The 22,955-nt window shown below is 41.8% G+C and overlaps 1 protein-coding gene and 1 long non-coding RNA gene across 3 annotated transcripts in view; one reads left to right on the top strand and one right to left on the bottom strand.

Annotated features, from left to right (window-relative positions):
* The window catches only part of LOC307226993 (uncharacterized protein), a 45,033-nt gene that overhangs the window by 526 nt on the left and 21,552 nt on the right, over positions 1–22,955 (top strand). For both annotated transcript variants that reach the window (XM_079996022.1, XM_079996023.1), the window contains exons 2-8: positions 2,990–5,112; positions 7,198–7,312; positions 8,740–8,822; positions 9,521–9,646; positions 11,460–11,518; positions 11,816–11,966; positions 20,603–20,772. In XM_079996022.1, coding sequence (XP_079852148.1) covers positions 3,105–5,112; positions 7,198–7,312; positions 8,740–8,822; positions 9,521–9,646; positions 11,460–11,518; positions 11,816–11,966; positions 20,603–20,772 — 2,712 coding nt within the window. In that variant the 5' untranslated portion in view covers positions 2,990–3,104. The remainder of the gene's footprint in view (positions 1–2,989; positions 5,113–7,197; positions 7,313–8,739; positions 8,823–9,520; positions 9,647–11,459; positions 11,519–11,815; positions 11,967–20,602; positions 20,773–22,955) is intronic.
* On the bottom strand, positions 10,642–17,665 carry LOC307227101. The gene is made up of 3 exons (XR_013843810.1): positions 17,445–17,665; positions 11,844–11,974; positions 10,642–10,690 (listed from the first exon to the last, which is right to left on the bottom strand). It is a non-coding gene; the product is annotated as an uncharacterized lncRNA (long non-coding RNA).

Raw genomic sequence — 22,955 nt, 5'->3', positions numbered from 1 at the left:
GGGGTGCAGGGGGGCCGGCCGCACCGGGCGCAACATCTGGGGTTAGGGCAAATCCACGGGTTAGGGGGCGCAAATCCACGGGTTAGGGGGCACAAATCCACGGGTTAGGGGGCGCAAATCCATGGGTTAGGGGGCGCAAATTACTTGCCTTGCCCCAGGTGCTGACAACCCACGCTACGCCACTGCAGGGGGGGGGGGACCTGGATGTATGTTTCCAAAATATAAGATAAAAAACAACTTCTTAATTTTTATTTCAGTTCAACAATTACTTTAATAAAATACATATTTTGTTATGTGCAAATGGCTTTAGATACCTATTAGGTCCATAAATTACCATCTGCAGTGGTGTCCAAACTTTTTTCAAAGAGGGCCAGATTTGATGAAGTGAAGGGCCGTGAAGTTGTTGCGCTTTTTTATGATTTTACCCCAAAGTTGTTGAGCTTTAGGATCTTACCCCAGGAAATAAACTGCCACAGGGACCGGATTAAAATGACCAGCGGGCCGGATTAGGCTCCCAAAATGGACTTTGGACATGCCTGCTATACAGTGGTGCCCCGCAAGACGAATGCCTTGCAAGACGAAAAACTCACTAGACGAAAGAGTTTTCCGTGCTTCGCAAGACGTGCTTCGCAAGACGAATTTCCCTATGGGCTTGCTTCGCAAGACGAAACGTCGGGCGAGTTCTTGCGAGTTTTCCCCCTCCCCCCCTTTTTCTAAGCCACTAAACCGCTAATAGCCGCTAAACCGCTAATAGCGCTAATCCGCTAAGCCGCTAATAGCCATGCTTCGCAAGACGAAAAAACCGCAAGACGAAGAGACTCGCAGAACGAATTAATTTCGTCTTGCGAGGCACCACTGTATAGCATATATTCAACACAAAAAGCAGCAACAATTTGTTGTTGACAAAGGACAGCTGGACATATAAAGGGCCCCATTACCTTCAGTAGTTTAGGGCCTCATCAAACCAAAATCCGGCCCTGCCTGAGTGCATTCGCTGAACTTTGATATATTTGTGCAGCACAGTGCTCTTTTTCTAGAAAAAGAAGTGCTTGATTTGGCCACAAACTTATCCCTTGTTCTCTTTGAATGGCAGAGCTGAGCTCCAGTGAGCTCCGGCTCTAAAAAAAGCCCTGTTTATATGTTATGGAGTTGCAGCATATTGTATTTGTATATAACCTCACACAGCAGCATGTTGGCATATGGAAAGGGTTTACACAGCACACAATGGCCTCATTGCCAGGGAATTTTGATGCTGTGAGACATGTTTTCCCCTCTGTCTTAAGATCCAAGTAACAGTGGACTCATTGCCTTCGGTTGTTAATTAGCGTAAGGCAATCACGACAACATGAGTTCATCTAACCCTCTTTTGAAAAGTCACTGGTGCCTTCTGGGAAATGAAAAAACAAGCTGTATGCATTATTTTTTTGCCTGTCTTCTCCAAATCACCCCTTGATGCCTTTGTTTCCTCATCTTTGTCTCTTCCTCCTAGACTTAACATTTATTTCCCATATGGGCTGCCCTTCTCAATATTGAAGCAATATTGAAAGTGAACTGAATTAATATCCTGCCTACAATATTATATTAAAACGAGTACAATCTAGTTACACCTTTAGGTGGCAGCTTGAGACTATATTTTATTTTGAAAATGAATACACAATTTTGTTCATCTGTAATTACTATATTTGACATGAGAGACATGTGTCCAGTTTTGATTTGTTACAGCCCACCTTTTCTTTATTCAAGAAAAGGAGACCTGTGCTTTAGGTCAAGCAACCAGCCTTACTTAGTCAGTTAAACTGGGAGATAATGACCTGCCCAAGATGACCCAGTTGGCTTTGTGGCCAAGTGCATAACTGAACTTAGCCTCCACATAGCTCAAATTGCCACTGCACCGTACTGATCTCTTTCTCCTCTTGATTATGTGGTTGAAGTAGCTTAGTTTTCTTTTGAAATAATTTTTGGGCCTCAATCTTGAAAAAGGTGTGTTCAGATATGAAGCTTTCATGTTGCAGCCAGCCTATACAGTGTTTTTTATCATTACCCTTTCCAGTAGTGAGCTCAGGTGCTGAATGCTGACAAGAATGCTAACAGAATCAGGACTACTAGGAATCAAGAGGGAGATACAGAGTTGTTTGGGAATTCCTGATTCTTGGAAAAGGACAGAAATATTTTTGGGGAAACCTCTGAAGGCCCCCCAAAAGCCTCCCTTATACAAAAACCAAACCCACCATTGAGAACTGGTCATGCTCACTTGCCCCAGAATGTGACTGTCAGCTAGAAAAGAAAATGTGGGGAGGGGAGAGACAATAGTGGAATGTCCTGGTTCCTCTTAGCTTATACTATTCAATAGGAGACTCAGTGAAATATTTTGTTTCATGCCTACTTGCTCCTTCTAATAACAATCTTTGGTGGCTGAGTGCCTATACATTTGGCAGTGAAACTCAGTAACAGAGAATTCTGCATATCTAAGGAGTCTCCCAACAAATACACACACACACACACAGCCACACACAGCGCAGTCCAATAAAGACTCATGGGGTTCCATCAATATAGATAGCAGTTGAGGCTATAGAGGTAAGAATTAGGACTAGATCTGCTTAGCTTCAGAAAAACCACAACATTTGTACAAATAATTCATTGGTCCCTTCCCCACCATATTGTTTGTTTTTTCTTGCATGGTATTGATAAGCCATCTTACAACTACGTTTTTAGGACATCTCACTACAAGATATGAAAACCATTTGAAATGCATAAACAATGAATTTTTGTTCTTCTATTAACCTGATTCTGCTTGACACTTCAGTGGGCTGGTTTTTGCTACAATATTGTTGGTGATCCCTACCTATTAGACAAATGCAAAGGTTAAGAAGGTGGCCCTGAATGTAAAATTTATGACAGAATAGACATTTTACTCATGTGGACTATCCTGTTTGCACTGCCAATAAATAATTAGAATAGCTTTCATGTATAACTGTGTTTGTTTCAACAGATTGAGCATCTGTCTCCTAAGGTAGAATCACTCTGCTGGAAGTGAAATTGATACGGCATGTACACAGAATCTGACATTCTCACGACTTAAGCGGCTAACTTTCTATGGAAGGACAATGTCTGGCACTGTTGGTGATGCTAATAGCCCAAATTCAGTCAAGGCCAAAGGTATCCCATTACATTCTGTAGCTGGTGCTAGCATGGGCTTTCAGCAGCCCAACAAGTCGCTAAGCAGAGGAAATCATTCAATTCAGAGACTCTCTAGCGTGAGCTATCCAAGAACGGAACAAGAAACAAGTAACACAAATGAACCACCACACAGAAAATGTTTAAGCAGTACCTACATATCAAAATTGGATAATCAACTACTTGAGGATGCAGGCATTCCTGAGACACAGAAACTGAGAATGGTTGCAAGCTGGGCAGAATTGTTTCATGATACATCTGTTGTTTGGGACAACCTGCAGGAAACTGGAAAATCTACCTTGGATTATGATACAGTGGTTCAAAATAGCAGTGGTGAAGATGCCATAAATAAAAATGCTGACGATTTGGAAATGAAATTGTTACATGCACATGTTTTAAATCCTTTCATATCCTCTGAAAATAGCTTGGCGCGTGCTGAAAGATGTACTCCTCCTGTTTTTTTATGTTGTAATACGTCACCTCATCCTTGCAGGAGTTCTGCTCAAGCAACTAAGCCTGAGAGAGAAGGAAGGGATATTATGCTTTCCACCAACATTTCAGAAGAATGTGAAATTGAGGATGACATGCATAGTAGCACAAGAGAAGCCAGTTCTTTAAATGCTCATAATGTAGATGATTCATGTACAATTACAGTGGACCTGCACAAAAATGAAACTTTTTTTTGGCCTCCTCTCAGTGATAGTTCAGATGAGGAATTTGCAGATGTGAAGATTGATTGTTTAAAACTACCAGAGAGCAAGGAACACACAAGCCCTCTTAACAGTGATGTTGAGGCAGAAAATATTAAACTCATCGATTTATCTGTGCTGGAAGGCAGACACTCCTTCACAAAAAGTTCTGACATCTGTGAAAAATGGAATCCAGGAACAGAAAAGCTCTTGGAGATCAAAGAAAACAAATGCAAAGATTTCATGTGGACTCTCAAACCTAAAGCTTCCAGTGGGACCAATGATGTTGGAGAGACTACAGACAGAAACATCCCTTTTCATCTCAAAGTAAAAAAAGATGCATTAAGGGATGGGAGTTCAGACTTTCAGCCTCTAAAGAAAGGCATCGATCAGAGAAATGCATTTAAATCTGAGCATATGCTAGGGATGGTTAAAACTCTAGAAAGGAAGAATATCACAGAAGAACAAGCAAATAGTACATCTAATGGAAACCACTGTAACAGAGAAGAAAGGGAAACAGAATTTAAATTCCTGATGAAAGATCCAACCATGCAAATTAAGAGTTTCTGTGGGAACACATTACTGAACCCTTCAGAAAACAGTACTTCAGTCTGTTTGAATGACAGTTATAAAAGCACTTACTTGGGCAGTAGTAGTGACTGCGTTTTGTTAGACATGCTTCTCCAGTTTACTGATAGTGTAGAACCTAAGTCCAATACAGTTCCAATATATGTGCACGGTGATATACATGAAAATGTTTCTGAGGGTGTTGCAAAATCAGTAGTAGGTTCTAAAAAGAATACAGAAGAATTTCTTGTCCCAAGAATAAAAGCTGATGGTGATGAGAAGCTATTTTGGAATGACAAACCCCAGTTCGATTCCAACCACAGTGATAGCGTTTTGGCAAAATATTACTTCTATTTGAGTTATCTCAATAAGTCCAAAAGGCTTCAGCAAGAGGTTGGTGGCAATCTTCTCCCTTGTCAACATCATTTTGGAATTTCTAAAGAAGCAAAAATATCCGCACTCGACTACCATAAGGGTGGTAATATGTATGAGCCTAAGGCTACTGAATATACGAACAATGACGTAAGCTACTGTGAGGATAAAAGTTCTGAGGTTATAAAACAGCAAAGCCTTCCTGAAAAACAGGAATCAAAGTCTTCTTTTTCATGTAACAGCCCTGAACATTTATCTAGTCTATTACTGACGGAAAAGAAACAATTGGAGAATGGACACATTTTGAAAGGTAAAAATAGACTGATGTTGTCTAGAAGGATTGTGATGTATATATATGATTTTTTCCCCTTTTGCATAAAATAATGTGTCAAAATAGCTACGTTGTTGTGAACATGGAATATAAGTAGATATCTGCCAAATTTCATGGAAATGGCTTTATTCTATACAGGCTGTGGGGTCTCAGTTTTCTGTGTTACGAACATAGCCTTCAGCCCCTTTGTAAACCCATAAACACACAAAATATGATTTATTGTTTTAAAACTCATAGCCTGCACCAATGCAAAGGCTTGTATTAAACAACCTAGGTTGCACTTACTTGAGTGCACGCACCACTGAAGACAGTGACACTTCTGAGAAGATGTATATAGGATTGCACTTTCCATATGTTGCACGTCAAACTTTTAAGTGCCTTCAGTTAAGCTTCTGTAGCACCCAGAGGCTACTATGTGTGTGCAAAATGAGTTTGAAAATTGCTCTAATGATGACGTGCCTCCTTTCTCAGGGACTTTGTACGGAGGAAGAGATGCCTGCCTGTTAATGTACTCACCAGCTCCCAGGCTTTCTGGCCACTTGGAGTGGCTTGGACCTTCACAAAAAGATGGAGAACATTTAAAAAAGGCAGCCCTTTGACCACCTCATAATAATGGAAGAATATTTAAAAATCAACATTTTTATGTGGATTGTCAGAAACAACCAATAATATGGAGCTGGCCACATGCAGAACTGAGACACACTGTAAATAAAAGGCTAGGAAATGCCAGGAATTATGAATGAATATCTTTCCCAATATATTAGATATTTGTTATGATTCTACTTAATAACATTAGAAGAATTCTGAGTGACCTGGTCCCATGCTATTCTAGTAATGTTTATAGCGTGGAACCAATATTGGGTGGGGTGAACCAGATGGCACTGCCAGTTCTATGTTCATCCATATAATGGATATGGCTCCTATGCTTCTGCAATAATGCATGGGCAGAGAAAGAAGGCAAAGAATAAACAGGAGTGCATGGCCAAAACAACTGTTTACATTGATCAACATAAAGCTTAGGAAGGCTGGTTTCAAGCCAGATGGGTTATTGCTTGGTCTAATTGCTATGACACCACTCTTGATAACAGAGTAGGGGTGGAAGTCCTTTTCTCGTCACTCATGTAAGGAGAAGCTGAGCATGTGACGCTGCTCTACATTTTCTGGACCAAAACAAGTGTGATGTGGGAACTCTATGGTCTGTTCTCCCAACACTTTGTCATCATTAAAAAGCAACTGGATCAGAGCTCTAATTTCGATTGGAACAGAAGATGAGCTCTAAGGGAGTACAGTACAGTTTACCCTTTCCCTTTCTGTCGTGATTTTGTGACTGAATCTCCCTTCAACTCCCTTTATCATGCCTGTTTTCAGCTCCCAAGCAGAGCTAATAGCAGTTTGGAGAGGGGAGATTGATTGTGGAAGTAGGTGAGCAGAGTTAAACATTATCTCCCTAGCACCACCTCTGCTGTCAAAATCAGAGCATCCACAGCTGTTTTTGAGCTTTACTTTCTAATTTGTTTTATGAAAATATTGGGAGAACTGACTATGGATCTCACAGACCATATCTGTTTTGCCCATTTTAAGTTGCCTTTTGTACCATCCATGCCTTACGCTTGGCAGTGAATTAAAAGAGAAGATGGTCTGAATGTATATTTGGGAATGAATTCATATGCAAATATTGGCGCTGTGGTCTAAACCACTGCATCTCTTGGGCTTGCTGATCAGAAAGCTGGCAGTTTGAGTCAATGCAACGTGCTGAGGTCCTGTTGCTCTGTCCCAGATAAATAGGTACTGCTGCAGTGGGAAGGTAAATGGTCTTTCTCTTGCGCCAGAAGTGGTTTAGTCATGCTGGCCATGACTCGGAAAGGTGTCTGGACAAACACCAGCTCCTTCAGCCTGAAGCAAAGTCATAGTCACCTTTGACTGGGCATAACCATCCATGGGTCCTTTACCTTTACCTCATATGGAAATACGCATCCATGTTTTTAGATGATTATGTCATAACCCTTGAGTCTGCTTTTATTGTTATGACTATGGAACTACCTGTGACTGCATCATCTTTTGTAGGCAAGAAGCTTTTGGGGGCCATGAAAATCGGCACAGATGCGGTTGGTCTTAAGAGGTGTTCCATGAGATCCAGCACTGTATGTTCATCTTTCACACAGAGAGAGATGAAGCCAAGGTTTGCCCTTTTATGTTTTAATATTTACCACCCAGTGATGTATTATTGAATGTATTTTGTTGTCTGTGATAATTTCCCATGATGTCAAGATTAAAGTTTTACAAAGAAACTAATAGACCATCCCTTAAAAAACAATGGTTTATGTCTTTAAGAGAACTTTGATTTATTGTGGTTTTCCCTGCAGGCCTCTTCTCATTTAATTTAAAAGGCTACTTGGGAATGAGTTTCATTAGAACTGATACAAGAAACTCTCACAATAGTTCTAAGAACTTTCTACACCTATGTGTACATTTTTCCAGCATCATAATTATGTGTTATCAAAATGTATGGGTTTCAAATACAGTGACAAATATATTCATCATGTTTTGTGCTTACATAGGCAAAAATTAGCTGATCGTTTTTTTTTCTTCTGGAATATCTTTTGTGTGAATTAATTTAAGCAATTAAAATACATTATTTGCCTTTTAACAGATTAATTATAGTTTAAATAAGTTTGTGTTTTACCAAAACAGCAATATCGGGTGTCTTTTGCCATCATTAAGGATGTGTAAAGTATCTACTTACAATCTAATCCCTATTACTATGCAAAGCTATGTTTAATATTTTCTTATTTTCTTATAAAATTTAATAACCCCTCAAAGATAAACATGTATGTTCTTAATCTGTAGTTTGCCCAACTGAAAGTCCTTCTCCACAAAAATATTGTGAGAAAGGTTGCTATTATTCTTTCCTTTTAGATAGTTTAGAGGGGACAGTGGCTCAGTTTAGGCATGATAATTTTGAACTGATTAAACTTTGATTTATTGGCCATGTGCTTGTCTGTTCCATCCTCTCCTGCATATTCATTGTTGCCTAATTTGAATGTGTCCAGGTGACCTACACACACAATTAAAAAAATAACCATCATTTTAATAATAAAACAGTACTTTGCTTTGGCACGTCTATCTCTTGATTACAGTTTCCTGTGACTTCTGAACCTGGTTTTATCTTCTGGTTTGTAAGTCCCAATTAAACCATGGTTTCTTGATTTGGATGTGAGAAGCAAGAATAGACTCATATAGGAAGGAACAAGGAAGGGGAATGTGATGATATAGCTCATTCTTTGACCGATAGCAAATGATAAGCCATGGTTTATGTCTGAACTGTGTCACTGTCTTACCCAAGAATGAGAAAGGTATTGAAGCCATATATCCAACATAGATGTCATCTTTCCCCAACCTGGTGCCCTCCATATTCATTTTGTACTACATCTCCCATCATCCTGACTACTGGCTATGCTGGCTGTGGTTTATGAGAGTTGAAGTGCAAAATATTTAGAGGGCCCCAGGCTGGGGAATGCTGCTCTAAGTCAAACACTCCATCCATCCATACTGGCTCCTGTGGAGTATTTTTCCCCCATTTAATTTTGTTTGTTTTTCTTTCAATAGATTACAACATATTCAAAGACCAGCACAGACCAGTGAAAGAACAAGGAAAGGAAGTTATAAGTCTCAGAGCCATCCATCTTCAGGTGTGTGAAATCTGGAGTGACCTACTTGGTGTCAAAGCCTCTGTTCTTGTACAGTGGTGCCTTGCAAGACGAAATTAATCCGTTCCACGAGTCTCTTCGTCTAGCGGTTTTTTCGTCTTGCGAAGCAAGCCCATTGACGGCTTAGCGGATTAGCGCTATTAGCGGCTTTCAGCAGCTTTTAGCGGCTTATCAGATAAGCAGATAAGCAGATAAGCGGCTTAGCGGCTTAGAAAAAGGGGGGGGGGGGAGGAAAAAAACCCCGCAGGAACTCGCAAGACATTTTCGTCTTGCGAAGCAAGCCCATAGGAAATTCGTTTTGCAAAGCACCTCCAAAACGGAAAACCCTTTCGTCTAGTGGGTTTTCCGTCTTGCGAGGCGTTCGTCTTGCGGGGCACCACTGTATTTGTTTCCATGTGTTGCATGTGAAAGGGGTACAGGATTGTGGCAGTTGGCACTGTCTTTGCAAGAAATGAGAGCTGCCCCCGCCCTGTTTCCTTATGCTTTGCATTGTGGGAGGCTTCAGAATGAGTGGCAGGAAGACACGTATCTGCTGTAATTTCTGCAGATGATGGCAGACATCCTGGATGATTTGGCTCAGAATATTTTTCTTGATCTTGTATCCAAATGTTTGTAGAATAAGATATATTGCTCCAATAAGCTTCCCCCCCACCCAGTTACACATTTTTGCTTTAATATAGGCTGCAACCCTTGTAAACTGACCAGTATGCATTCCGTCTCTGAAACAACTGTACCATGTAAAGATCAGAAGAAAACATCTAATAATCAGAAGACAAGGAAAAGTTTTCTAAAAAATGGAAATGCATGTAAGTTAATGCCTATATATATATATTGTGAACTGAGATACAGCTGCCAATCATTCTGTGGGTTTCTTTGGGGGGGGCATATCTCTTGTTTTTTCATAGAAGTGAAACCAATTGTATACAGGAAAAAACCCCAAACCCCATAATCTTCTGGGCCTCACCTAAAGCAACTCAGTAGATTTTGGTCCTAATACATTTAGCATGTGATATCCATCATTGGGCAATCTGCACTGTCCACTTTAGTGAAAAGGAAGATGTATATGTGTGAATCAGTTGGACAAGTAAAGTGCCTTTTGATCTGTTGAAAATATGATGAGTGTGTATTTTCTAATTTCTCTGGAAGAGTAACTGCATTCAGAAAATCTACAGTCCAAACAAAAAACACTTGCCTGCCCTCATAGCTCTCTTGCTGTGCAAGCTCCTCCATTTATTTCAATGGGGAATTTTACTTATTTCCAATGAATTAGATAGGAAAACTTGGTATGCACATCTCAACTTCTGTGCCCGTAAGAAATATCTGAATTGTTCACCACAATTTCCTTTTTTGTGTATTGAGGTAGGTGTTGGAAAATGAGAGTACCCCTAAAAATTTCTTTTAGGAAAAAAGCACTGGGCATACATGTACAAAGGTTTCAGGGTGAGGCTGAGAAGCTGCACTCTGGTGACAGGAACATGAGAAGCCATCTTATACCAAGATGAAGGGTCTATCTAGCTCATATGGTCTGTTGACAGTCAGCAGCCATCCAGGAATTTGGACACGAATCTTCCTTTCTCCATCTTACCCGAAGATGCCATGGTTTGAACCTGGGGTATGCAAAATCCAGTAAGTGCTCTACCACTGAGCATTTTATGGAGGTGGGTGACATACTTGCAGAATATTATTCTGTGATCCTCAATTCTGCATGGAGAATTAAATGGAGACAAATGTGGAGCATGAGGGTGTTTTTGCATCCAGCACTTCCATTGATTAATTGATTATTTATTTATTGATTGTCAGTTCCTCCTCCTCCTTGCTTTGCAGAGCCGAGTTGATCTGCCAATGAGCTCCTGAAGCAAACAGAAGGCGTCATATGAAAAACAACAACACCCAAACCTCTCTTTAGATAAAAGGCTTACAATTTTATTTCCCCCCCCACAGGGTAATTCAATAGATGAACTACCGTATTTTTCGCCCCATAGGACGCACCGGCCCATAGGACGCACCTAATTTTTGGGGGGGAAATAAAGGGGGAAAAAATTATCCCCCCCCCGGTGCGCTGCGCTATTCCCGAAGCTTGGGGTGTGCTGAGCTCAGTGCGCCCCAAGCTTCTGGGTGCAGGCAAACTCTCCGCTAGCCCTGGGAGAGCTGGGTCTCCCACAGCTTGCGGATAGCTTCCTGAAGCCTGGAGAGCGAGAGGGGTTGGTGCGCAACGACCCCCCTCGCTCTCCAGGCTTCAGCGAAAGCCTGCATTCGCCCCATAGGATGCACACACATTTCCCCTTCATTGTTGGAGGAGAAAAAGTGTGTCCTATAGGGCGAAAAATACGGTATATATAGTCATGATGCAAAAATTGACGTGATCCCATTTGAATACCGGGATTTTTTAAGAGAGCTTCACTATTTGCAGTTATAGCGGAACCCATTTCTATGCAGTAATTCTTATAGACTTATGTCTGTTATAGGCTGGTATTAAAATTCAGGCTACAGATTTTTTGAGACACAATGCAATTCAGATAAGGTCAAGTTATGCAATATTTTGATCGAAAGGATTCTGAAAGGTTTGTCGAATTAGTGCAACTTTAGGGGGTCCCAAGTAAAATCTTTTTGCTTCCACAGGGACAGAACTCAGACAGGAGCATGAAACTGCTGTTAAAGAATATGATGAAATAAATACAGTAAGTATATTTTATGGTAAGTATATTTTGTGTGCTGAATAACATAGAAGTTAGAAGTTTTGGAAACAATTTTTTAAGATGGGAGACTGACGTGTTTCTGTCCCATCAAGAATAGGCTCCTCACAGTTGCTAGTGAGACAAAGAAAAAACAGTTTTGAAATTGGATCAACTGAGTTTTATTTCCTTGCTGTCTTGCTCAGGTGTGTGCCATTACTTTGAAGTTGATTGGCTTTCTTCCACCCCCTACCCCCCCCCCAATTATTTGGCACAACACACAGGAATCTTTTTGATTTTTAGGAATGGCATAGTGACAGCAAGCTCTTACCATGGCTCCTTCTTCCTGATGAATTGTGGCTTTGCATATTCTCGCTGCTGACTCATAAAGATATTACTCGGGTTTCCCAAGTTTGTCAACGTTTTTATCGGCTTGCAGGAGATGAGTCCTTCTGTAAGTACCTTTGGGAATGGATAAATCCTAAGGTAACCAGCCTGGCAAATTCAGGCACCATGGTGCCTGCAAAGCCTTTCACTGGTGCCCTGGGCGGGTGACCCAGGTTCTGAGGTTTCATGGGGAGCGGGGAGTCCCGCTCCAGAGAAGCGGACACGGAGCAATGGATCCAAACTACAAGAAAGAAGATTCCACCTAAACATTAGGAAGAACTTCCTGACAGTAAGAGCTGTTCGACAGTGGAATTTGCTGCCAAGGAGTGTGGTGGAGTCTCCTTCTTTGGAGGTCTTTAAGCAGAGGCTTGACAACCATATGTCAGGAGTGCTCTGATGGTGTTTCCTGCTTGGCAGGGGGTTGGACTCGATGGCCCTTGTGGTCTCTTCCAACTCTATGATTCTATGATTCTATAGTCCTCCTAAAAAGAAAGTTATTGAGCAAAATGTGAAAGCACCTTCTAAGCAATTTCTATGAAATGAGATCATGTATGGGCATCTTGTACTAGTTCTGAGGAATGTTCCTTGCTGCTATTAGATAGCAACAGCATCAGTGTATGTTTGTGTAAATCAATATTCAGAACCAGTCAATGATCAGGACCAGTAGGACATAGCTGACTTAGTACGGAAAGCATAAGATTGTCAGGGAGGCTGTCTTGTCTAATTTTGTCTTACACCACACACTCCCTGGCAGCCATTTGTTATGTCACATCCCCACATAGCAGCTATTTTTTGACTGGCGCCTCCACACCCTCAAAATTTGATATATGCCTGTTGGTCCAGAAAAATCCCCCCTCCCAATTCTACACACAGAAACTAACTGTATGGGCAGATGAAAATTACTTCAGTGGTGGTGATGAGACATCTGAGGGCAGAAGGCTTGCTTTCAGGGTGCCAGGCAGCCTACATGGTGCACACAGCTCTGTGGCCCCCCTCACCCCATTGCCCCCCCCCTCACCGCTCTTTCTGGTGCTTGCTCTCTGCCAATTTGGAAAACATACTGTAATGGTGTGAACAGGCATCGCATTAGTAGAGCAATGCCTGTGATACCTGCTGGAACCTGTTGCATTGCATCCATTGTCAGTCATACTCAGAGTGGGCCCATTGAAATTAATCGACATGATTAGCTTAGGTCTATTAATTTCAGTGGGTTTACTCTGAAAATAATAAGCACTGTGATACAGCCAGTTATACTTATTGTGTATGTTTTCCTGCCTCACAATATAGTAAATCCACGTGTATCTATCGTCTACCTATCATCAAAGAATCCAGCAGAATCCTTTGATGGATCCAAGTCACTTCTATGAACAGAAGGAGGCCTTCTGCTTACAGAAGGTCTGGATCCAACCTGCCATGTGGGGCAGAGCTGCTATACTACCTTCTGGACAGGTGGGTTGCTACTGCATCCAAGGAGGCAGGGGGTGAGGTTGGAGTGGTGCAAATGCACTGATGAAGCCAATCCATCACTCCTGCTGGTGTGTTTGCACTGTGCCAGTCTTCCTGCCGCTTTACCCCTTGCTCCTACTGGTAGGCAAGAGCAACTTTCCTTCTGAGAAGCTAGGAAAGAGCAGCTCTGCCCCCACTGTATGAGCCATTTCTGGCTACAGAGCCATGGCTTCTTATCTTTGGATAATGAAGGGGCCTTGTAATTTTTCTACAGAGAAATTAAGCTTCTCATTTTACTACTTCCTTCCTTAAAAAGGAAAAACAAAAACAAAACGATGTTTGTTTAAAGTGCCAGATCCCATTGCATGAAAGTGGGCCGGCTCCTTCTGGCAAATTTCTGAGAAAAGGAGCGTGCTTAGGGCTGTGGCTAGGGAGGAAAACAAACTGAAGGTCAACTGCTGTAGCAGGTACACCTGCGCTTGTGTCACATTCCCACACTGAATTCCAAAGCAAATACTGAACACCTTGGGCAAACAAAGGTGGGCAATTAGACAAAGCCAAGTGCTGCAATTTACTAATGCTGCATAAATGTTGTAGAAGTGAATGCCTTCCTGCCTTTTTGTGCTTTGTTTTTAATAACCAAGGTTAGCGTTATGCCTTATCTTTGAATCTTTACAGAAAACTTCTGGTTTGTTTTGTGGTTGAAGCAGCTTGCAAACAAGAGAGAAAAGAGCAAATTTATGGCAAAAGTTTCAGTAAGGGGAGGGAATGGGTGAACTTATGTATGAACTTCAGTAAATAAGCCAAATAGTAAAATAAGTTTGATTTCCTGGAGGGCAGGTAATGCAGAGTTCTTTGTGGTGACCTTTGTGGTGAACTTTCCAGTGACTTGGATGCAGCCAGGATTGCCCGACATATCTTTTATTTCTTTTGATTTTCTGAAGTGAATGCTTTCTGCATGGTTGGTGTTGCAAACAAGGTTTAAACTTTATGGGAAGAAAATTGAAGGAAATAATGATTGAGGAAACAAGCAAATAACAAGGAAATAACTTTCAAGCAATATGATTACCAGGATCCAAAGAGGCTAACGTGAAGCTGGGAATACACGCTGAGCCTTACCTTCTGAACACTCACCACTTTTGGTGGGGCATTCAGATTGAGGCCAAAGCGGCACCATGCAATTAAAACGCTATTATACTACTCCAATAGTTACAGCTTTCCGCGAAGAATCCTGAGAACTGTAGTTTGCTGAGGATGCTGAGAGTTGATAGGGGACCTGTAGTACTCTCACAGAGCTACAATTCCCAGAGTTCCATGGGAAGAGGGATCAGTTTTTAAACCAGTCTGGAAATGGTAGCTCTGTGAGGGGAATAGGGAAGCCATGATTGTTAAAGTAGTGTAATACTGTTTTATATGTGTGGTGCAGATGATGTGGCCTAAAGGTAAAGGTAAAGGTAAAGGGTAAAGGGTCGTGACCGACTCATCTCGCTTTATTGGCCAAGGGAGCTGGCGTACAGCTTCCGGGTCATGTGGCCAGCATGACTAAGCCGCTTCTGGTGAACCAGAGCAGTGCACGGAAACGCTGTTTACCTTCCCACCAGAGTGGTACCTATTTATCTACTTGCACTTTGACGTGCTTTCGAACTGCTAGGTTGGCAGGAGCTGGGACCAAGCAACGGGAGCTCACCCCGTCGCGGGGATTCAAACCGCTAACATTCTGATCAGCAGGTCCTAGGCTCTGTGGTTTAACCCACAGTGCCACCTGTGTCCCTTGCACATGTGGCCTAAATTGTACCTAAAACAGCACTCTTCTTTCTAACAACTGAATCTTGCTTAACAGATTCTGAATGTTTTCACAGAACATAAAATGTTAGCAGTAACAGCCAAGGCAATGGACAGGCTACAGAGGGTTGCTTGTGCTTTCATGGGCTAGGAGTGGGGCCAAAGAGAAGCTTTGGGGAGCACTCTACCATGGAAAAAAGCAGTGCTGGAAACCGCCATAAATGGGACAGGAAAAGGAGGAGGCTACTATGAGTTGAAGACCATATAAAAAAACTGAAGGACCCCCAAACTGTCATACATGGGTGTTCAGAGGGTGCGGGTGCTAGTGTACAAAAAATGTCCCCTGATTCCACCTTCCACACTAAGACTGGACTGAATACCTTCCCTCCTCATCTTTTCTTGTTTTGGAAAAGTTAAACTAATAAATCGGTAACAGTTTGTTTGCACAGCTTATAACAGATGACTCTGCTTTGAAAGAGCACTTGATCTGTGAGCTGTTTGTGCCAAGCAAAACTTCACCCCTAAATAAAATACTCTTGAACACAGGAGTATGTGTGATTTGCAGCCCTAAAAATGGTACTGATTCTCATAGAATAATGTTCATTCATGCAGTGAGTATTTGAAATTTCTCTGTGTTCATTGGCAGTGGTGGTGGTATTATCCTTATTTAGACTGCTGTATTTATCTTTGCTTCCTGTAGAGGAGAGGTGACTAACCTGTGGCCCTCCATATGTTACTGGACTTCCCGCTCCTAGCCAATATGGCCAATGGCCAGGGATGATGGGAGTTGTTGCCCAACAACAGCTGCAAGCCGCAGGTTAAACACATCTGTTGTTGAGAAACATCAGCATTTCACTATTGCTCTAAATTGCCTCTCACTCCTCTAGGGACACGTGGAAAGTCATTTGGAGAGCCAGTTTATAAATATCGCACAATAAAGAAAAAAAGAGAGAGGAATGCAACATCAGAATGAAGGCATAAATTTTTACAAATGTATATGCTAATGCACTTGTCAAACTGTTAATTATTTATGGACAACTTCAAGGCCCCTGCTCTTCCTTCTTATAGTTATTTATCTTTAGACTGGACTTAGACCAGGTAGCCATTGAAATAGACTACTGAGGATGCATGACCATCCTAGAGGTCAAGCTGAACCAGGCTTTATGAGCCAGTGTGATGGAGTAGTTAAAGTGTTGAACTGGGAAGAGGAAGACCTGCATTCGAATCCCCACTCTGCTGTGAAGCTCACTGGGTAAACTTGAGATGGTCACTCCAGCCTCACCTACCTCACAGGATTGTTAAGAGGATAAAATAAGGACAGTGAAAGACTATGAATGCTGTCTCTGTGCTTGGATAAAGTATGATATTAAAACATCCTAACTTCAGTGGAGAGTCCACATCCCTTTGTAGAGCCACAGCTGCTCCTGGGGGAGTTTATATGGTAGTGTGATCAGCCACACATCAGGAAGGGCGAAGACGGATAAATTAAGAGCTGTTGAGGCTTTGAGGGTGAGCCAATCAGACACATGATTGATATATATGGGAGACCATTGCCAAAATAACATGGCTCTGTTCCAGCTCTTGAAAAGAGCCAGGTTCAAGGCTCCAAACTGGGCTCCTGACCATCAAAATATACAGAAAATGGTTTAATCTCAAACTGCATATTTCCAAACCATTTTATCTGTACGAATCCATACCATTAACCCTGGGATTCATATTCAATTTATTTATGCATATATAGAACATCTAGCTTTTTCCCATTTTTTAAACAGACAGGGTCAAATTCTGTGTCAGGTGATTAGTCACTGTTGGGAAGCATGGGTGTAGCCAGGACTTTTGTTGGGGAGGGGACAGAACCAATGTGATTGGTCAGTTAGGTAAAGGTAAAGGGACCCCTGACCATTAGGTCCAGTCATGGCCGACTCTGGGGTTGCGGCGCTCATCTTGCTTTACTGGCCAGCATGACTAAGCCGCTTCTGGCAAACCAGAGCAGCACACGGAAATGCCGTTTACCTTCCCGCCAGAACGGTACCTATTTATCTACTTGCACTTTGACATGCTTTTGAACTGCTAGGTTGGCAGGAACTGGGACCGAGCAACAGGAGCTCACTCCGTTGCGGAGATTCAAACTGCCGACCTTTTGATTGGCAAGTCCTAGGCTCTGTCCTAACTGTGGCACCACCCAGTTAGTTAAGTATTAATATTGTTTTTCTTGCTCTAGGGGAGGCAGCTCTCTCCCCTCGCCCCCCCTTAGCTACATGTTGGAAACCGATCTATGAGTTTTTAAATGTGTAGGGCACGTAGCGATTTTTGCTACCTCCTTGCACTGTTTCTTGGCCAAGTCTCCTTAACAGTTTACCCAACAGCTGAATGCTAATTCCGTTGCTATGTACACTAGTGAGTGACGATAACAGGACACACAGGAGGAGAGTCAAACCCTTCAAAGAGCCCTTTCCTTGCAAATACACATGGATGACTTACTCAGTTCTTGAGAACCTCTTCCCACAGTACTGCTGACAACAGGAATCAAATGGCTCTCCCCCCCCCCACATTAAAGCAGTTTCATTAAAACAAAGTGTTTAGCTCTTTCCGCTTCATGCTAGGGATGTTAAGGCCTGAGACTTTTATCTCTCTTTCCTTGGCCACAGCACATGCGGGGGGGGGGGGGGGCTGCTAGTCAGTCACCTGTAGCTTAACATATCCTGACGGAAGGAGCTGGGTTCTTAAACACAAGAAAGAGACCAGGGAACGAACAAAGGAGGTATCAGCTGGGAGTGAACCACAGGGAACAAAATCATTTTCACCAGTTGAGGATTAAAAGCTGTTTCCCCCGAGAAGGGTGGTGGGCAGGGGAAGGCTTGGAGACAAACACTTTTAGATACTGCCAGGATTGTATTTAGCAGAAATGCTGGGCTTTTAACAAGCCTGAGGCTACGTGAATATGTGCATATAATTTCAGGTGGTTATTCTTTTCTTTTTTTGGGATGTTAATGGGTTTTTTAATGCTGGGGCTAATAAGCTGGGTCTTGCGCACAGAGTCAAGCAGTGCAGAACTAATTAGCTGACATCATCAGCGCTGTTGCTGGAGGAAGTTGATACAAGGGAGCTGAACAGCACAATCTGATTCTGGGAATGAAACCGGGCATGACCGACGGCTCAGCTATTCTTCATGCAAGGCTGGACCTAGTTGTGAGCAGCGGTCCTCAAGTTCCTCAAATCTGATTAGTTTGTTAGGCTGAAAACAAAGGTAGCTATTGTACTAATTGGACACTTCTGCTTTTTTTATTTATCTACTTGATTGACAAATTTATATACCAGCCTTCATCAAACAGATTCCAGACTTTTTGTTGTTGTTTAGTCGTTTAGTCGTGTCCGACTCTTCGTGACCCCATGGACCAGAGAACGCCAGGCACTCCTGTCCTCCACTGGCTCCCGCAGCTTGGTCAGACTCATGCTGGTAACCTCGAAAACACTATCCAACCATAGTTTACAATAAAACAATGTAAGCCACAACATGCAAAAACAGAATAATTTTAAAAGCAGCAGTAAAGTGTAATAAAGAAAATGCTTTACTGCTCTTAAGATGTATTGGTCCTCATGTGAAAACAGTGATGGCATAGGTGAAAGACCATCAGTATGTACAAAGTAAGAATTCCTCCGTTTTTGTTTCTTATTTTTCCAGTGTTAAGTTCATATTGCTACATTTCCATATCAACTTTTTTTAAAAGCCTTCACAAAACTTCACTAGCATTTTAGTGCACAATTGTTCAAATAAACTTTTTTTGCACTTTTTCTTAATAAGCACATTTCTAAAAATAATTCCCCAATGTAATATATTTTGTGTGCTTGTTATTGCTGCGGACATTTCCCCTAGTATATGAATTTCTGTACACATTTTGTCTGAGAACTGCACCACAAAATTCAGATAAATGTGAATTTTGAAGAATAGATGCATCTCAGGTAGCAGATTGTTATGGGAAGTAAGAATTAGTTAAGAATTTCTCCCCCTTCCCTAATAATATGAGGTACTAAGGTTGGGAATTCATTTCCTAATTCCTGGGTTTGAAACTAGGTAGGCTCCGTATGTTTGCTAGTTATATTTCATATTATCTTATATCCTGGAGTCATTGGTCCTCATATGCTACTTTGTTTTGTTTATGGCATTTTATCTGGAGTAGAGAATCTCTTTATATTATGACAAAATGTATATTGTTGCATTCTTACACTGCTGCCTATTATATTTAAAATGCATTCACTAGAATTTCCTCCTCGCCCAAGACTTTTGTTTCCCCCACGTGCTTTCTGTTAAGTTTCTACGATAGGTATGAGTTGTCTGCTCTCTCTGCTAGATGTTGTGCTTTTCAAAAACTATTTTCATTGGTTTATCCATTTTTATATACAAAAAGTGTCTCAAACATCTTATGAATGAATGAATGAATGAATGAATGAATGAATGATGGATCACATAGGATGGCGTACGTCTCCTTTCATACCTTCTGTCCCTTTTTTATTCTCCCCTCCCCACCTTGTTAAGGGACGCGGGTGGCGCTGTGGGTTAAACCACAGAGCCTAGGACTTGCCAATCAGAAGGTTGGCGGTTCGAATCCCCGTGACGGGGTGAGCTCCCATTGCTCAGTCCCTGCTCCTGCCAACCTAGCAGTTCAAAAGCACATCAAGGTGCAAGTAAATAAATAGGTACCGCTCCAGCGGGAAGATAAACGGCGTTTCCGTGCGCTGCTCTGGTTCGCCAGAAGCGGCTTAGTCATGCTGGCCACATGACCTGGAAGCTGTACTCCGGCTCCCTCGGCCAATAAAGCGAGATGAGCGCCGCAACCCCAGAGTTGGTTACGACTGGACCTAATGGTCAGGGATCCCTTTACCTTTACCTCACCTTGTTGCTGTAGTGTATCCCATGCAAAGGGGCAGGTTATCCGTAGGGATGATTCCCTATGCTTCTCCACAATTCCAGGAGTGCTTTCCACAGTTCTGTATCCTCTGCTCATCTGCACTACCACCACAAACAAAGGCCTTTGGCATCAACTTTAGCATTGTGAGAACCTCTGTTTTGATTTAAATCAGCATGCTAGTGTGTAGCCCTCTTAAGGTTTTCAAACTAGCTTGAATCTATGTGCTGGAGCAAAGTAGAGTTAAAAATCAAGCTGTTGTGGCTATGCTTCTGAACATATGATGTGATTGTGTATTTGCCATTGATGTCAATAAATCCTTAGGAGTAATACGATTTGGCATTGGAGGCTACTTGACTAAATAGTAAGTACTGTACTATTGATAGCATATTCCAGGAACACATTATTCTTCTAGACATACTTTACTCTTGGCTTGTCTTTAATTTTCACTTTCGGGGCAAAGCCTTTGTTTGCCTCAATATTATTTCTGTTGTTTAGTTAAAAAGTAATAATAATAAAATGCTATAAGTATCAGTATGCAGATTAAAAAACCTGGCTTCTCTGTCCCCAGGGAAGGAGACCCACCTGATGAACTGCCACTGCTTGAATGATGAGTGGTTGATCAGTTTGGGGAGTCGCCACCCCCAATGTTTCACTCTTGATCATTGCCACGATGAAGCCCAGAGAATTACTGATGTGGGATTAAAGCAGTTCTTCCAGCACTGTGGAGAATCTCTTAAGGTAGCACTCTGCTTTTGGAGAAACGTCATTTTGTCTCTGCAATTGCCATAAAACGTTAATAATGAATAACATTTTATTATTATTAGTATTTTACTAAGAGTTTGGACTGGGCACTTCTATGTGAACTTAATTTTAAAAACCTTTAGAAATAATAACCTATACACGATTGGAAGCTGCCCAGAGTGGCTGGGGAAACTCAGCCAGATGGGCGGGGTATAAATAAATAAATAAATTATTATTATTATTATTATTATTATTATTATTATTATTTACATCAAAAGTAGGGTACCAGAGGCCCCCCAGATGTTGCTGCACTACAGCTGCCATCATCCCTGATGATTAGTCAGGCTGGCGGGGCTAATGGAAGCCCCACCACATTTTAAAGGCATGTTTTCCCGGAGGGGCAAGAGGTCCTCCACACAGTGGCTTCCTGAAATGCTGTAAGAAATGTCTCCCCACCCTCCATTAAATAGCTTGTCTGGTCCTTCCTGCTGTCCCTCATGTTGTAGCTGGCATGGCTGCATGTTGGCAGTGACACTAACTGCAGAGTGTGACAGCATCTTACATAGTAAGGGAATACATAATATTCCCTGTTGAATATACACAGTTGCATCCTTACAGTCAATAAGTAGTTACAGTTTACAAATATTTGGCAGTAGGACAAAGGATATCACTCCAGGCACTTCGCATATTCCAGCATATTTGGGAGTTATATCAGAGAGGACAAAATGTTCCACAGCTCTGAAGTTTAGTTCCTGTAAAATATTTACTGCTTCAGTTTAGAAAAACAAAGCTACTTTCTGGATCCTCACTTGACAAGGCAAATAATCAGAGAAGCCATACTTTATGCTATATTAGATAAAGGTAAAGGGACCCCTGACCATTAGGTCCAGTCGTAACCAACTCTGGGGTTGCGACGCTCATCTCGCTTTATTGGCCGAGGGAGCCGGCGTACAGCTTCCGGGTCATGTGGCCAGCATGACTAAGCCGCTTCTGGCGAACCAGAGCAGCGCACGGAAACGCCGTTTACCTTCCCGTCAGAGCAGTACCCATTTATCTACTTGCACGTTGATGTGCTTTTGAACTGCTAGGTTGGCAGGAGCTTGGACCAAGCAACGGGAGCTCACTCCATTGCGGGGATTTGAACCGCCGACCTTCTGATTGGCAAGCCCTAGGCTCTGTGGTTTAACCCACAGCACCACCCGTGTCCCGTATTCATACAGTAGTGAATAAAATAAAGGTTTAGTTGAGCAAATCTTGATACAAGCTGAATCCAAGGACTCTGTGATATCTGTGGAAATGAGCACAGAGGCAGGTGCACTGGACAGGCAATTAAAGCAGACTTGAAATTGGGAGGTGGGATTAGACAAAAGAGGAACTGCAGGAACAGGCCATCTCCTACTGAGCCTAGAAGTGGCATCCCAGAGGGAGGAAAGGTGGTGTAGATTTTAAGCAAATGCATTATAATGAGATGTGTGGGCTGCTTATATCTACAGATTAATGAACAATTAATATATTGTTCAGTTTTTGAAAAATCAAAATGATTAATTCTGTTTTTTACTGAATGAATTCAATTCTCATTTGAATACTTTAAGAGAGAAATTGAGAAAGAGAATGAAAAGGGCCCACAAGAGGGAGCTCATAATGCCATATGATAGATAATACTATACATAAACTTTTCATATTAATTTAGCAAAATATGTACACTCTACATACAGCTGAGTAATTCATAGAATTGAGTAATGTCCATTTTACTTACAACTTTGTGCTGTGTGGGGGTCTGGTTGTTGTTGCTGTTCTAAGTAAATAATGTGGGTTCTTTAAAAAATGTATTTTTAAACCCTAACCTATGACTTTTACAGCTAGAATGTAGCCTACTGTACAAATGTAAGAATCACATGCTTAGGCTACTTTGTTGTGTCTTTGAACCTGCCCTCATTTGTCTCTGACCCCGCATCCCTGATTGTAAATTAAGAAATCTCTGAAAATGTAGATTCCAGAAACAGCTCTTCACTCCCCGCAATATATACCACTTAAAATCATTGTTAGATGTTGCCCTGTTGTTCTGAAACCATAGATAAGAATATTAGTAATCGGGCACCTCACTTGCTTAAAAAGTGTAGCTGAGTAACAAAAGGAGTTTAATTACTTTATTAAATCTGCATGTATTTACATCTGCATTA

This window comes from Podarcis cretensis, assembly GCF_951804945.1.
Source record: "Podarcis cretensis genome assembly, chromosome: 11".
NCBI classification, from domain to species: domain Eukaryota; kingdom Metazoa; phylum Chordata; class Lepidosauria; order Squamata; family Lacertidae; genus Podarcis; species Podarcis cretensis.
Note: the sequence above shows the minus strand (reverse complement) of the source record. Positions and strands in the feature narration are given on the sequence as shown.